Source organism: Ascaphus truei, chromosome 1, assembly GCF_040206685.1.
Source record: "Ascaphus truei isolate aAscTru1 chromosome 1, aAscTru1.hap1, whole genome shotgun sequence".
NCBI lineage: Eukaryota > Metazoa > Chordata > Amphibia > Anura > Ascaphidae > Ascaphus > Ascaphus truei.
The window spans coordinates 542936991-542952444 of NC_134483.1; the positions used below are offsets into that span (position 1 = coordinate 542936991).

The 15454-nt window shown below is 46.0% G+C and overlaps 1 protein-coding gene across 3 annotated transcripts in view; it reads left to right on the plus strand.

Annotated features, from left to right (window-relative positions):
• LOC142467670 (disintegrin and metalloproteinase domain-containing protein 33-like) overlaps positions 1-15454 on the plus strand; it is a 209492-nt gene that overhangs the window by 157578 nt on the left and 36460 nt on the right. For all 3 annotated transcript variants that reach the window (XM_075573605.1, XM_075573608.1, XM_075573616.1), the window contains 5 exons: positions 613-790; positions 1833-1922; positions 6600-6795; positions 7627-7735; positions 14266-14470. In XM_075573605.1, the coding sequence (XP_075429720.1) occupies positions 613-790; positions 1833-1922; positions 6600-6795; positions 7627-7735; positions 14266-14470 (778 nt within the window). The remainder of the gene's footprint in view (positions 1-612; positions 791-1832; positions 1923-6599; positions 6796-7626; positions 7736-14265; positions 14471-15454) is intronic.

The following is a 15454-nucleotide window of genomic DNA, read 5'->3' on the forward strand; positions in this document are numbered from 1 at the left end:
GTTGAGAAAGCTGTAGTGTCTGAGGGTTATATGGTGTAAGAGCTATAGGGTCTGAAGATTATAGGATGTAAGGGCTATAAGGTCGAAAGGTGATAGAGATGGGGTCCAAGGGTTGTAGGATCTGAAAGTTTTATAGTGTAAGAGTTAGTGTCGGGGGGGTTATAGGATCTAAAAATAAGAAAGAAATCGGGTCAGGTGGGCAATAGGGAATATAGTTAGGGGGTGAGAAACTCTGAGGGCTAGAGGTAAAACGTTATTACCATATTAGTGGTTCAGCGACATTAGTAATAGTATTTTTATATATTTTTTTTATAGCATTTTCATATAATATTTAAATGCCCGAAGCCTTAACTCCTACATCTACACGTCTCCTGTGGATCTACTATAGCAAACACTTCATTTCCCTCCACCCATTATACATATGGTTGAACTTAATGGACATATGTCTTTCTTCACCCTCACCTCCTGTGTAACTATGTAAGCTCTCTGAGCCTGTGTTGCTCTGCTATGTCTATATTTGTGTGTATACCACTCTACGAATGAAATGTCCATCCTTCTTCCCCTGAGGTTTCATAGATACTCTGGTCCCCTCTCTCTTTGCCCCCTCCCCAGACATCCTTTCCCTCGCAAGTTCAGCTCCTGCAGTCAGCAGCAGCTGAAGGGTTACTTCCAGAAGGGAGGTGGGATGTGTCTCTTCAACATGCCAGACACCCGGGACCTGGTGGTTGGAAGGAAGTGTGGGAACGGGTTCCTGGAGGAGCGAGAGGAGTGTGACTGCGGAGAGCCTGAGGTACGTACTGCACGGGGTGAGACCCCTGGGACATCTTCAGAGGCCTGCAATGCATTGCTCTTCTGCAGGCCTAACACGTGTGATGCCTTTGTTAGCATCTTTATCATGGTAAAGTTATACCTTCCTTGGCCACCCAAAGACAACCGTAGCTGCCCATGAGAAGCTGTTTGTTAAATAATAATTCCACTTATTATTTCTTGGTCAGAAAGATTCCAATACTTCAGAAGATTGTTTTTCAGAAGACAAAGTTAGTTTATTCTTACAGTGTTACTTACAGATGAAAGTTCAATCAATGATGGCCAACATGTGCTCAGATGGTAATCATAGAGAAACCTTTGCTCACTCACATGCTGCTGGTGGTACATGCAGAGAGTGTCCTTGGAGAGAGCCAGGGATCTTGGAAAGAGAGAGAGTGAACACACAGATACCCAGTAAGCTCTTTTAAACCCCAAAAGTTACCACAAAATATATATATATGTATATAAATGTCAAAAAAGGAGTGCTACTGGGCATGGCAATATATACTACAAAAAAACACAAACCGAGCCCCGTGCTACATCCAATGGCAAAAATACACAGTGAAATACCTATATATCTCTTGAATAAAAGTGTTAAACTAAATGACGCTTTTATTAAAGAGATATATAGGTATTTCACTGTGTATTTTTGCCATTGGATGTAGCACTGGGCTCGGTTTGTGTTTGTTTGTAGTAAAGAGAGAGAGTGACCAGAGCACAGCTGTATTTATTGATCACTAACTCCGCCCGCTTTCTCCTCGTAGCTTGCTTGAGACAAAAAATCTCAGAACTACTTCAGGCTCAGATCTCATACTAGGCCTTGAAATCCTATCCTTGCGCCAACCTCTAACATCTGCTATGCATCAAACCTGCACTAGGATTCAGCTCTTCTGGCTACCAATGAATTCTCAATCTTACATCATTGTCTTGCTCTAAGTTCTCATTCATACGTTTGAATATAATAAAGGAATTCCTAATACTGTTATACCGTGGATGTGACGTATGGATGTGTGTTTCTTACGCAGGAATGTACCAATCCCTGCTGCAATGCCAACAACTGCACGCTAAAGGTGGGGGCTCAGTGTGCGCATGGGGACTGCTGCCAGGACTGTAAGGTAAATACCGCCGCACCCCTCGCTCTCCGCTGCTGTCCATGCCAGGGTGCAGCCCGGGGAGAAGGGACGTGGCCAACAGTAGTTTGGAACTTACAAATATGTGGCGTGTCGTCTATTGCTGTAAATCACAAGGTTCAGCTTCAGGGGAGTGAAGTGCCAGGGGTGGCCTTAGGGTTATGCCCCCCCCCCCACCGCAAGAGATTCATTGGGGGCCCCTTAGAGGTTTGAATTTGATGACCTATAAGCAGCATTTCTGCTTTGAATGTCGCTCTACCCTGTCGAAGCGACAATGAAAGTATCATCGTACATTCAGTGTAATTCATATTTATTGCAAGTGGTGTGAATAACGTTACAATGTACATAATACGTGTAACATTATATCCGCCCCGCACAGAGTTACACACGTCATACACAACACAAAGTAACACACTGTTATCTGCAAATGTAACGCTCTTACCAAGACAAAAATAGAGCATTACGTGAGGATTTCATAGTAGGATATACAGTATGCTAATGCCCAGTGAATTGATTAATCCAATTCAATGATATTTATTGAAGTGTAAGTGTGAGCTTTATTGGAAGTCCTCAATCAGATCGCTATCATCTAAATCTCTGGTAAACAGCAGAGAGGCAAGAACCCAATTGTAGCACTCAATACCCTCAAGATAATAGGGATATGACAATATTAAAATACAATCTTTAATGTTATACTGTTTAAAATAATGGGTTTTAAAATCCTCCACGTTCTCGCGACATAGAGGAGCGTACATCATTTTTTATCCTTTTCAACTTAGAAATTGAGCTCTCACCAGACGCAGCGGTTACAGGTGCGTTTGGAATAATGCAAAGTACTACCCAGAAATGTGGGTAAATATCTGGAATGTTAGACTTATGAATAAACTGAAGGGCTACTCTCGCTGGGCCTTTTCCTTGAGGTTTCTTATGTAACCTAAAAAAAAACCCTCTTATTTCAGTCGGCAACCCTGAGGAATCTGTGTCTCCCGCAGGGTGTAGAGATGCATCTTTGCATCATCCGTTTCAAGGTTATCATCACACATATTAGCCAAAAATGTAACATCAAATATGAATCCATACTTGTCCTTAAACTGCGCCATTTATTTAAATCTGTCGCCTAGTTTAGCAATTGTTTCATCCACCACAACATTAAGCCAATTAAGGCGAAATTTGTCTTTTGGGTCAAGTACGAGCTCGCCTGCTGCTTCACCCAGGAAAAGTCCAGCCCTCACTCACACGCTGCCCTGGAGATGTGATCTCAACAGGCTCATCAAATGTCCCAGCCACGTTTTCAGCAACTTCTGCTGTTTTAAATCCACGATCGCTATACTCAGTCATACAGTATATTCATGGATACCTTGCAGCAATGCCACGGCAACTTCTAGCTGCATAGATATATTTTGCATGAGTTCGCTTACTTTATTCACTTGCAACAGGACGTCAGACCAGATAACCATGCTAGGAAGACATGTGAATGACCACAGCTCAGCCAAAAGACCATTGGCTTCTGCCCAAGTTACACTGTCCAGGGCGGGGATTTTCAATACTTCAATAATTGCTTTACAGATTCCAGAAGCCTCAGCGTATAACTTGTACACTATCAGTGCGACTGTCCCAATGAGTTTCGGGTGGCATTTTCACTGCATGTGTCACAGAGGATGTTGGGATTCTCCATCTTTTTGTGGAGGATGCAAAGAGGCCATAAAACCTGTGCAAATGTCCCAAATAAATTGAATCTTTAGCAGGATTAGATTAATTAGAATCTAGCTGGTGTTTTACTGCACGTTATTATAGTGAGGCGTTTAGCTGAGTAACCATATTCTGCTTTGTACATTACTGCAGCTTCTGTGAGGCTGCGCGTTCAGTACTATACCAGCGCTCACTTCCACTATATCTCCGTTTCGCCTTTATCTACTTACTATAGTTGTCATTTTATGATTTTCGTCGGGTTTTATTTTGTATTAAAGTTCAAATAATTGTTTATCCTGTTACATTTGGCTTTTGGCTCTGCGTCAAATTTGGATCTTGTGGTATCAGTTATTTAACTGCTACTTTATGTATACAATATATCACGTCAATACTTGAATGCAACATTAAGGGACTTTTAGTGACCCCTTGTGGCCACTTTGTTGTGTCTTACCCCAATAAAACATTCACAAACTTTGGGTGTGGGCCAGTTCCCTTGTTTGTCCTTACCTAAGGCCACTATTGAGTAGACCTGTCCATTCTCCAATCCCAATCAATAAAGCATAGAAAACCTTATACGTGTGGAAGGGCTTCTCCTATAGATTATTACTGCTAGGAAACAGGACAAAGACCAGCATAAAATCAGCATGGCCACCTGGTGTTTCGGGAGCGAGTGTTTTCTTGTGAACGCAAACGATCGTTAAAGCTGCAGTTCAGTCTTTTTTTTTTTTTTTTTTACTTCAATAGTTTCATGTGTGCAATCTCTAATTACCTAAAGAACTGTATAGCTGCAGGTCAATTCGTTCTCCATGTATTGATAGGCGAAATTTGGTGACATAATTAGTGAAGGGATCTGTTTTTCTTCTGCTTCTGTCTGTCAGTGGAAGCTCATGAATATTCATGAGCACTCCTGACATGTGCTAGAGGGAGGGCAGGGCTGACAAAGGGGTGTGCCAGGGCTTGTGACAGGACATGAAGGGGCAGTGCCTTAGCAAATGGCTGTTAAAATAGAATACAAGAAAATTGGTCTTTCAAAGTTGTTTTTTTAAAAACAGAAAATGCTAAAAGTATTTTTTCTTACTACAGAACTGATTTATTAAAAAAAAACACACATGCAGAATATTGCCTGAACTGCAGCTTTAAGATTATGTTGAGTGAAAAGGAACAGTGAAGACTCAGGACGCATCTACGTGTCTCGCACAGGTTCCTCGCGACTTTTCCAGTCCTGTAACCATCTCCCTGTATTTAATATCGAGACATAGGGTGGGGTTATGTAAATAAGCCCCCCTGATTGTGTCACGAGTTTCCTAAATTCCTTGTAAAGTTGAAGTTCCCAGAAGCTTCGTCTTTGCTTTATTATGTAGCTTGTACAGCGAAGCCTGGATTGTGAAAGTACAAAACCAGCAAACCCTTTCACAGGTAGAAAAAAGGGGGGTCCTCCGGCGCGTTACTCTGCTTGTGGCTCCACGGCGTTTAAGGCATATAAGTGAGGGAGAGAAGAGAGGGGACCACAGTAAGGGACCAATACAGTGATTATACACAGCTCTTCGTTTGATTGGGGAGGGAGGGAGGGGGGGGAGTAGGGGTGTTGGGGAATCAATAGAGATTGAACGATACTGCTACATAAAGGAGACACACTTACATCAAAATATCTAATATCTTGAATTCTTCTACTCTTCTCCTTATATAGCTGCGTGTTGTTGAGGGTGAGGAAAAACCTTCTGGTATCCTCCTTAGCAAAAAATAAAGGGAAAAAATAGTGCAATACAGTTTATTAACAATGGAAAAAAAGAGATTGAACACTTACAAGCGGCCGATAATTTCAGGCATAGAGAGGAGATGCTGCCAGACTCCACAACGGATCCCTTCCTGGGTTGGGCTGCTTTGTCCTGGCTGTTTCCCTGTTGGCAGATGGTTGCTGTGTTGATCTTCACTTCGGGTGGCTGGGATTGAGAGTTTCCAGAAGCCCGTGCACAGGCTATGTCCTCCTCAAAAAAGGCCTGTCACTGAGGAAGCATTGGCGAAACGCGTTTGACGTTTTTTGGCCATTACAAGCCACCGTAGTGAGGACTTGACTCCCCTGTACTATCTGGCTCGGCGATCCCGCCGTTTGCGCATGCGCATGCGCACCGGAGCAGGGAGCTGAAATCTGTATGCTGTGTATGCTGAGGGACAGGCCTTTTTTGAGGAGGACATAGCCTGTGCACGGGCTTTTGGAAACTCTCAATCCCAGCCACCCGAAGTGAAGATCAACACAGCAACCATCTGCCAACAGGGAAACAGCCAGGACAAAGCAGCCCAACCCAGGAAGGGATCCGTTGTGGAGTCTGGCAGCATCTCCTCTCTATGCCTGAAATTATCGGCCGCTTGTAAGTGTTCAATCTCTTTTTTTCCATTGTTAATAAACTGTATTGCACTATTTTTTCCCTTTATTTTTTGCTAAGGAGGATACCAGAATGTTTTTCCTCACCCTCAACAACACGCAGCTATATAAGGAGAAGAGTAGAAGAATTCAAGATATTAGATATTTTGATGTAAGTGTGTCTCCTTTATGTAGCAGTATCGTTCAATCTCTATTGATTCCCCAACACCCCTACTCCCCCCCCTCCCTCCCTCCCCAATCAAACGAAGAGCTGTGTATAATCACTGTATTGGTCCCTTACTGTGGTCCCCTCTCTTCTCTCCCTCACTTATATGCCTTAAACGCCGTGGAGCCACAAGCAGAGTAACGCGCCGGAGGACCCCCCTTTTTTCTACCAGTATCCACACAGAGGTTGGTGAATCACCTCTGAGAGACTCAGGCTGCGGAACTGCTTTGTGCCAAGGACAGGAGCCATATATTGAACAGTAGGCTAATTCTTTTTTGGCGCAACTTTTCTCTCTTTTTATCAAACCCTTTCACAGACAGCTGTTTCTCCCCTTCTCAGCTTGATCTGAGAAGCTGGTGGTACTAAGACCCACTTCTTCTTTTCACAGCTTAAAACCGCTGGCACGCTGTGCCGAGAGATGTCAGGGTCATGTGACCTGCCAGAATTCTGCACGGGTGCAACTCCTTACTGCCCACTCAACGTGTATATATTGGACGGGTCTCCGTGTGCGTACGAGAAGGCATACTGCTACAACGGGATGTGTATGACTCATCAGGAACAGTGTGTTCATCTCTGGGGGGCAGGTAATGCACACTGGCCATAATAACCATTACATCTTGTATATAGCAACATGTTGTATATAGGAACATCTTGTATATAGGAACGTGCTGGGGTTTATGAAGGTCTGGGAACATGTAAAAAAAAGAAAGAACGGCACCAGATTTATGGAAGAAAGACGAGTCGTAGAGCGTTGTAGGACATTTCTTTGTGATAAATCTGGTGCTGTTTTTCTGCATAGAGACTTGATGAATGACCCTTACTCAATCTTCTTATAACGTAAGAGAAGTGTTGAACTGAAGATTCATGGTCCACATCCCTGACCCCTTCTGTTTATACTCAAGCCATAAATTATGTCACAACTTTTCTATGGTGAATTCGAAGGAGCACTCCCATTCATTCAGGGGTGATCTTCCCCGGGTGCTCAGGACCTCCACAAAAGCGATGTTCAGATAAGTAAAGCAATAGTCCGCACTCCAGGAGGTCTTGATATCAACGTAAGAGTTTAATGTAGGATTAATGTTTCGGTCTGTCCATGGACCTTGGTCAAGATGCAAAGACCAAGGAGGTCCAAGGAAGGACCGAAACATTGATCCTACACTAAACTCTCATGTTGATAGCAAGACTTTTGTAGGGTGGACTATTGCTTTACTTATCTGAACAGCCCTTCTATGGAAAACTATGAGATCAGTCTATGAAGCGAACCTGATTGCTCCCGCTGATACCACCACATATCCCGTTATTACTCAGAATGTCCCAGGACCTCCCACCATAAAGCTCCTGCAGATTGTGAATGGGATGCTCGGTCTTCCCGTCTCCGCCTCCTCCAGCGTCTCACTCCGCTCCTTCTCCTGCAGGCGCGTGGCCGGCTCCTGACGTCTGCTTCCAAGACGTGAACAAAGCCGGGGACACCTACGGAAACTGCGGCAAAGATGGGCAGGGGCAGTATGTGAAGTGCCACTCTCGGTGAGTAACAACTAGGCACGGTCTACAGCAGGGGTGCTCAGCTGCAGCCCTCAAGGGCCACCAACAGGACAGGGTTTCAGGATATCCCATCTTCAACACAGGTGGTTCAATCAGTCACTGCTTCAGCACAGGTGGCTCAATCAGTCCCTGCTTCAGCATAAGTGGCTCAATCAGTCCCTGCTTCAGCACAGGTGGCTCAATCAGTCCCTACTTCAGCATTAGGAGGCTCAATCAGCCACTGCTTCAGCACAGGTGGCTCACCTGTGCTGAAGCTGGGATATCCTAAAAACCTGACCTGTTGGGGGGTCTTGAGGACTGGACATGGGCGCCCCTGGTCTACAGAACCTGAGCAAGTAACAAGAGAGCAGCGAGTTACATTCATCATGTAAATCAAGGTGTGTGGACTGGAGCCCATGCCAGATATGGTGACAAAGACAGACGTAACTCATTTCCATCATTTCCATCCTCTGGATCTCATGGAAGAGAAGCAGACAAGGGCAGGGGGTACCGACGCGATATACACAGTATGCTCTGGATCTCATGGAAGAGAAGCAGACAAGGGCAGAGGGTACCGACGCGATATACACAGTATGCTCTGGATCTCATGGAAGAGAAGCAGACAAGGGCAGGGGGTACTGACGCGATATACACAGTATGCTCTGGATCTCATGGAAGAGAAGCAGACAAGGGCAGGGGGTACTGACGCGATATACACAGTATGCTCTGGATCTCATGGAAGAGAAGCAGACAAGGGCAGGGGGTACCGACCCGATATACACAGTATGCTCTGGAGCTCATGGAAGAGAAGCAGACAAGGGCAGGGGGTACCGACGCGATATACACAGTATGCTCTGGAGCTCCTGCTCTCTTTCTTGGCTCTTTGTTGCGAGTCCGGCTTACGGTAACTGGCATGGCGCGTTCCTACGAGACTTTCCCATGCTATTTGCACGATAAATCCCGCTGGAACGTCACAGTGGAGGTAAAAGTACAAAGAAAATGTTTGTAGGGATATGAGATAAACCACGAAAGATCTGTGAGACTGAAGAAGCCAAAATACTTTTGCAAATGGAGAAGGCATCAAAACTGGGTCATGTTTGCATAATGGGGGATTTTAATTATCCAGACATAGACTGGGGCAATGAGATTAGCGTTACAACAAAAGGAAACAGGTTTTTCGGGGTGCTTAAAGACAATCACATGACCCAAATTATTGAGGAACCAACCAGGAGAGGGGCAGTACTGGATTTGGTCATATCAAACAATGTAGAAGTAATAACAAATATTCAAGTCCTGGAACATTTGGGTAACAGTGATCATAACATGGTCTCATCTTATACTATATTAGTGAAAGCACTGTATGTTTGCCTGCCTGCCTGCATGCATGCATGCCAGCCTGCCTGCCTGGATGTCCGGTGTCCCTAGGGGAAATCTCATTGGTCCCTTGGTCCGCCCCCGCACACCTCTCATTGGCCTGAGGCGGAGTGACGGGCCAAAGGACACACAGGGACACACACACACAGGGACACACACACACAGGGACACACACTCTCCCCCGTCAGTTGGACCGCAGCTCACCTTCCACCCCCCCCCCTCCCGGTGCCCCTCCTCTCCCGGTGCCCCTCACTCTCCCGGTGCCCCTCACTCTCTCCCCCCTCCCCACCTCACCCAAATCCCCACGCTCCGCAACATCCCCAGCCGCACCATCACCCTCACCGTGCGCCGCGGAGGAAGCGCGGCCCTGCTGCTCAGCAGCAAACTCCAGGCTCTTCCCCCCTCACGGCGCGGCCCTCCTGCTCTCCCCATCACGTGCGCCGCTACTGGAGAGGGGAAGCGGCGCGGGACTCCCCATCACGTGCGCCGCTACCGGAGAGGGGAAGCGCGGCGCGGGACTCCCCCTCACGTGCGCCGCTACCGGAGAGGGGAAGCGCGGCGCGGGACTCCCCCTCACGTGCGCCGCTACCGGAGAGGGGAAGCGCGGCGCGGGACTCCCCATCACGTGTGACGCTACCGGAGAGGGGAAGCGCGGCGCGGGACACCTGCCACTCTTGCCCCCCCCCAGCTTCCCGAACTCACCTCCTGCCCCAGCCAGATGCCACGGGGTCAAGGTAAGTCACACACCGTCTCCCACCCACGCACTGTCACCCAGTCACCCACACACCCACCCAGTCACTTTCACCCACTCAGTCACCCACTCAGTCACTCACTCAGTCACCCACTCAGTCACTCACTCAGTCACCCACCCACTCAGTCACCCACCCACTCAGTCACCCACCCACTCAGTAACCCACCCACCCACTCACTTAGTCACCCAAAAAATCACTTAGTCACCCACCCACTCACTCAGTCACCCACCCACTCAGTCACCCACCCACTCACTCAGTCACCCACCCACTCACTCAGTCACCCACTCAGTCACCCACCCACACACCCACCCAGTCACCCACTCAGTCACCCACACACCCACCCAGTCACCCACCCAGTCACTTTCACCCAGTCACCCACTTTCACCCAGTCACCCACCCACCCACTCAGTCACCCACCCACTCAGTCACCCACTCACTCAGTCACCCACTCACTCAGTCACCCACTCAGTCACCCACCCACACACCCACCCAGTCACCCACCCAGTCACTTTCACCCAGTCACCCACTTTCACCCAGTCACCCACCCACTCAGTCACCCACCCACTCAGTCACCCACTCAGTTACCCACCCATTCAGTCACCCAGTCACCCATTCAGTCAGTCACCCATTCAGTCAGTCACCCAGTCACCCACCCATTCAGTCAGTCAGTCACCCACTCACCCACCCAGTCACCCACTCACCCACCCAGTCAGTCACCCACTCACCCACCCAGTCAGTCACCCACTCACCCACCCAGTCAGTCACCCACTCACCCACCCAGTCAGTCACCCACTCACCCACCCAGTCAGTCACCCACTCACCCACCCAGTCACCCACTCACCCACCCAGTCAGTCACTCACCCACCCAGTCAGTCACCCACCCACCCAGTCACCCATTCACCCACCCAGTCAGTCTCCCACTCACCCACCCAGTCAGTCTCCCACTCACCCACCCAGTCAGTCTCCCACTCACCCACCCACCGACCCAACTCACCCACCCAACCACCGACCCAAAGTCACCCACTGACCCAAAGTCACCCACCCACTGACCCAAAGTCAAACCGACCCAAAGTCACCCACCCACCGACCCAAAGTCACACACCCACCGACCCAAAGTCACACACCCACCGACCCAAAGTCAAACCGACCCAAAGTCACCCACCCACCGACCCAAAGTCACCCACCCACCGACCCAAAGTCAAACCGACCCAAAGTCACCCACCCACTCAGTCACCCACCCACTCAGTCAAGTGTCACACACCCACCCAGTCACCCACACACTCAGTCAACTCAGTCACCCACCTAGCTGTCAAGGGGGGGGGGGGGAAGCCTAACCCTGTCGTACGCCCCCCCAAAATTATATCCCGGGCAACGCCGGGTCTCTCAGCTAGTTTGAAATAAATTATCAAAAACCATATTACATGGGTTCCACAAAGACATTAAACTTTAGAAAGGCAGATTTTAATAAACTGAGGACTAATCTACAAGTAATACACTGGGATGATGTTTTTGCAGTCTATACAATATTGTTAGAAAAGCACACTTATCAGTGTATCCCCTTGGGCAATAAGTATAAAAGAAATAATTCAAAACCAATGTGGCTAAATAAACAGGTAGGGGAGGAAATGGACAAGAAGAAGAAGGCGTTTAGATTCTTTAAGTCAGAAGGAACAAAAATTGCAAAAGGGAAATCAAATTAGCAAAAATGGATAATGAAAAAAGGATTGCAATAGAAAGTAAGATCAACCCTAAAATGTTCTTTAAGAACCTTAATAACAAAAATATTGAAAAGAAAATATAGGACCCTTTCAGTGTGAGATGGCAGATTATTGGAGATAAGGAAAAAGCACAGGTATTAAACAAATTCTTTGCCTCTGTGTTTACCAGGGAAGAATCAAGTTCAATAGTAGTGCTGCAGGAGGAAGCCACAACCTCCATATTAATGAACAATTGGGTAACTGAGGAAGAAGTTCATACGCGACTTGAAAAAAAAAGTAAATAAGGCACCTGGCCCCGATGGCATACATCCAAGAGTTCTCAAGGAGTTAAGCTCAGTAATAGCAAAACCATTATATTTAATATTTAAGGACTCCATTTCCACAGGCTCAGTACCACAAGATTGGCGTAAAGCAGATGTGGTGCCTATATTTAAAAAGGGAGCTAGGTCACAACCAGGGAATTACAGACTTGTAAGCCTGACTTCATTAGTGGGGAAACTACTTGAAGGTTTAATACGGGATAATATTCAGGAACACCTAATGGAAAACAAAATTATTAGTAATAGTCAGCATGGATTTATGAAGGATAGATCATGCCAAACTAACCTTATTAGTTTTTTTGAGGAGGTAAGTAGGAATTTAGACCAGGGTAATGCAGTTTATGTGGTTTACTTATATTTTGCAAAGGCTTTTGATATGGTTTCACACAAGAGGTTACTGAACAAAATAAAGCAAATTGGACTTTTTAAGTTTGGGCTAAAGTTGTAAGTAGGATTGGTACTGGGACCCCTGCTTTTTAACTTGTTTATTAATGACCTTGAGCTTGGCATAGAGAGCAAAGTCTCCATCTCCGCTGATGACACTAAATTGTGTAAGGTAGTAGAATCAGAGCAGGATGTAATTTCTCTCCAGAAGGACTTGGAGAGACTGGAAACTTGAACAGATAAATTGCAATTGAGGTTTAATACAGATAAATGTAAGGTTATGCATTTGGGATGCAAGAATAAAAAGGTGACTTACAAATTAAATGGAGATATATTGGGGGAATCCTTGATGGAGAAGGATTTAGGAGTGCTTGTAGACAGCAGGCTTAAGAATAGTTCCCAATGTCATGCAGTAGCTGCAAAGGCAAACAAGATCTTATCTTGCATCAAACGGGCAATGGATGGGAGGGAATTAAACATAGTTATACCTCTGTACAAAGCATTAGTAAGACCACACCTTGAATATGGAGTACAGTTTTAGGCACCAATCCTAAGAAAATACATTATGGAACTAAAGAGAGTGCAGAGAAGAGCCACCAAATTAATAAAGGGGGTAGAACATATGATTTATGAGAGGCTAGCTAAATTAGATTTGTTTACATTAGAAAAGAGGCATCTAAGAGGGGATCTGATAATTATATACAAATATATTCGGGGACAGTACAAGGAGCTTTCAAAACAACTGTTCATCCCACGGGCAGTACAACGGACACTGGATCACCCCTTAAGGTTGGAGGAAATGAGATTTCACCAGCAACAAAGGAAAGGGTTCTTTACAGTAAGGGCAGAATGTGGAATTCATTACCCATGGAGACTGTGATGGCAGATACAGTAGATTTGTTCAAAAAAAGGTTGGACATCTTTTTAGATAGGAAAGGTATACAGGGATATACCAAATAAGTATACATGGGAAGGATGTTGATCCAGGGAGTAATCTGATATGGCAATATTTGGAGTCAGGGAGGAGTTTATTTTCCCGTTATGAGATATCATTGGATGATACTGTATGTCACTGGGGTTTTTTGTTTGCCTTCCTCTGGATCAATATACTGTAAGTACGGATATAGGCTAAAGTATCTGTCGTCTAAAATTAGCGTAGGTTGAACTTGATAAACGTACGTCTTTTTTCAACCTCATCTACTATGTAACTATATGTAACTATGTAATTATATGTAATTATGTAACTATATGTACCTATATGTGACTATGATACATTGATTCAAAAAGACACACTGTTAAAATATTATTCTCTTTGCCTCACTTTTGCTCCCAAATTCCCTTGCCATGTAGACCCCAAGAAGTGATATAGGTTTGTATAGCTCTACAACGTAGAGTCAACAGGGTTTTTTTTACGGAAGCCTAACCAGAGCGAAACCCGTGCAAACAAACTGGGCCAGATTTATCCAATGCAAACCTTCCGCTGCTTTTAATGGGATTGCTTTCCTTTGATATATATACGGTGCTGTTTTTGCACCAGTTTTCCAGTTAGGAGACTTTAGTAGACACCCTCTCACCCCCTTATTACTGTGTCAGAGCTACACATAGTAGGAATACATAAGTGACATATATCTACAACAGTGCAGGAGAGAGGAACTACAACAGTGCCAAAGGGCTCGGCGTCACCAGAGACCTCCAGCACTCTCGGTTATGTGATCACGACTGCCCATCTCCTTCCCCTCCCTCCCACAGTACCCCCTCCCCACCTCCCCCCATCCCCAGCTGCTAGTACAGGATGTGGAAGCTGACAGCCCAAGCTGACAGCCCAATCAGCCACCAGAAAACGAGCATGACCCCATTACTTACCAGGCACGTCATTAGGGCAGGTTAAAGGCTGGCATCGGTGTAGGTAATAAAGCAATATGGGGTGGGCGTTAAAAGGAGGAGGGGGGCGAGTCCATTGAAGCTTTGCGTTGACTGCTCTGTAGGGACGCCAAATGTGGGAAGATCCAGTGCCAGAGCAGCGCGACTAAACCCAAGGGCGCCAACATGGTTCCCATGGATACCACTATCCGACTTGACGGGCGCGAGGTGAAGTGCCGTGGCACATTTTCCTACTCCACCCAGGAAGAGGAAGGAGACTCCTCTGACCCCGGGCTGGTGATGACGGGGACGAAGTGTGGGGATGGCATGGTGAGTTATTTTCCTTATGGGGACAGTGCTAATAATATAGATAATAGCAGCAGATTTTGGCCTTTGTACCACACTCAATCTGCCCATTGACAAGTTTCTGGTTCATCCTATAAATAGCCTGTTATCCTTTGTCTCTCCAAAGAAGTCCTGAATTATTTCTCCGTATATACCCTCACCAATTGCTGCTGCTTTTTTCGGACATAACCCCCTTTATTTGACCTTTGCCACATCAGCATCAATATGTCCACATGTAATATTAGTATTTAAAGCAGCAATTCCCCCATTTCAATTTTGTGTTTATAGTATATGATTCATGGGGTCCCCTGGATTTAAAACAAGCTTCTTCTTTTGTTTTATCACCCCCTGGTTCTTGAGATATTTACTTTTATGATGCTTTTGGGGAAATCAATATGGCTGCTATCCAAGCCTCACTCCTACGGGCCAATAGGAAACTTCAATGTTATCAGAGCGTACCATGGCAGCTTCCTATTGGATGACCCCATGACAACCATCTTTGAGTTTACTGACATATAAAAAAAGTCAATATCATCTCAGGAACTGGGGGGTGGGTCAGGTACTGGAACTATGAATAGTGTGGTTCCGCTCCAAGGGACACCCTGGTGCTAATTCTGTGCAAAAAGGAGAGGATTGCTGCTTTAAGTTAACATCAGACAAGGTGGAGTCTGACCATGTTTTCAGAATCTGGTGGACTTCCTAATATATTTCCCAAGCACATTAGAATGATGTGATGTCTTTACACGTACTGTAGCACGTCTGCCAGTCGGCTATTCTCTGCATCTACTTCTCTTTCGATGAAGAAATACTCACATTGTTAAGGTTTTTAATAGGCGAGATACATTTAGATGTGTTGTGGGATGCCCAAGGAGATAAACCAAGGTGACATGACGGTCATCTTCTGTATGTTCTGCCCCTAATGTCACCTCTCTTCCCGGGATTCCCCATTTGCATGTCAGAGGGGACTCG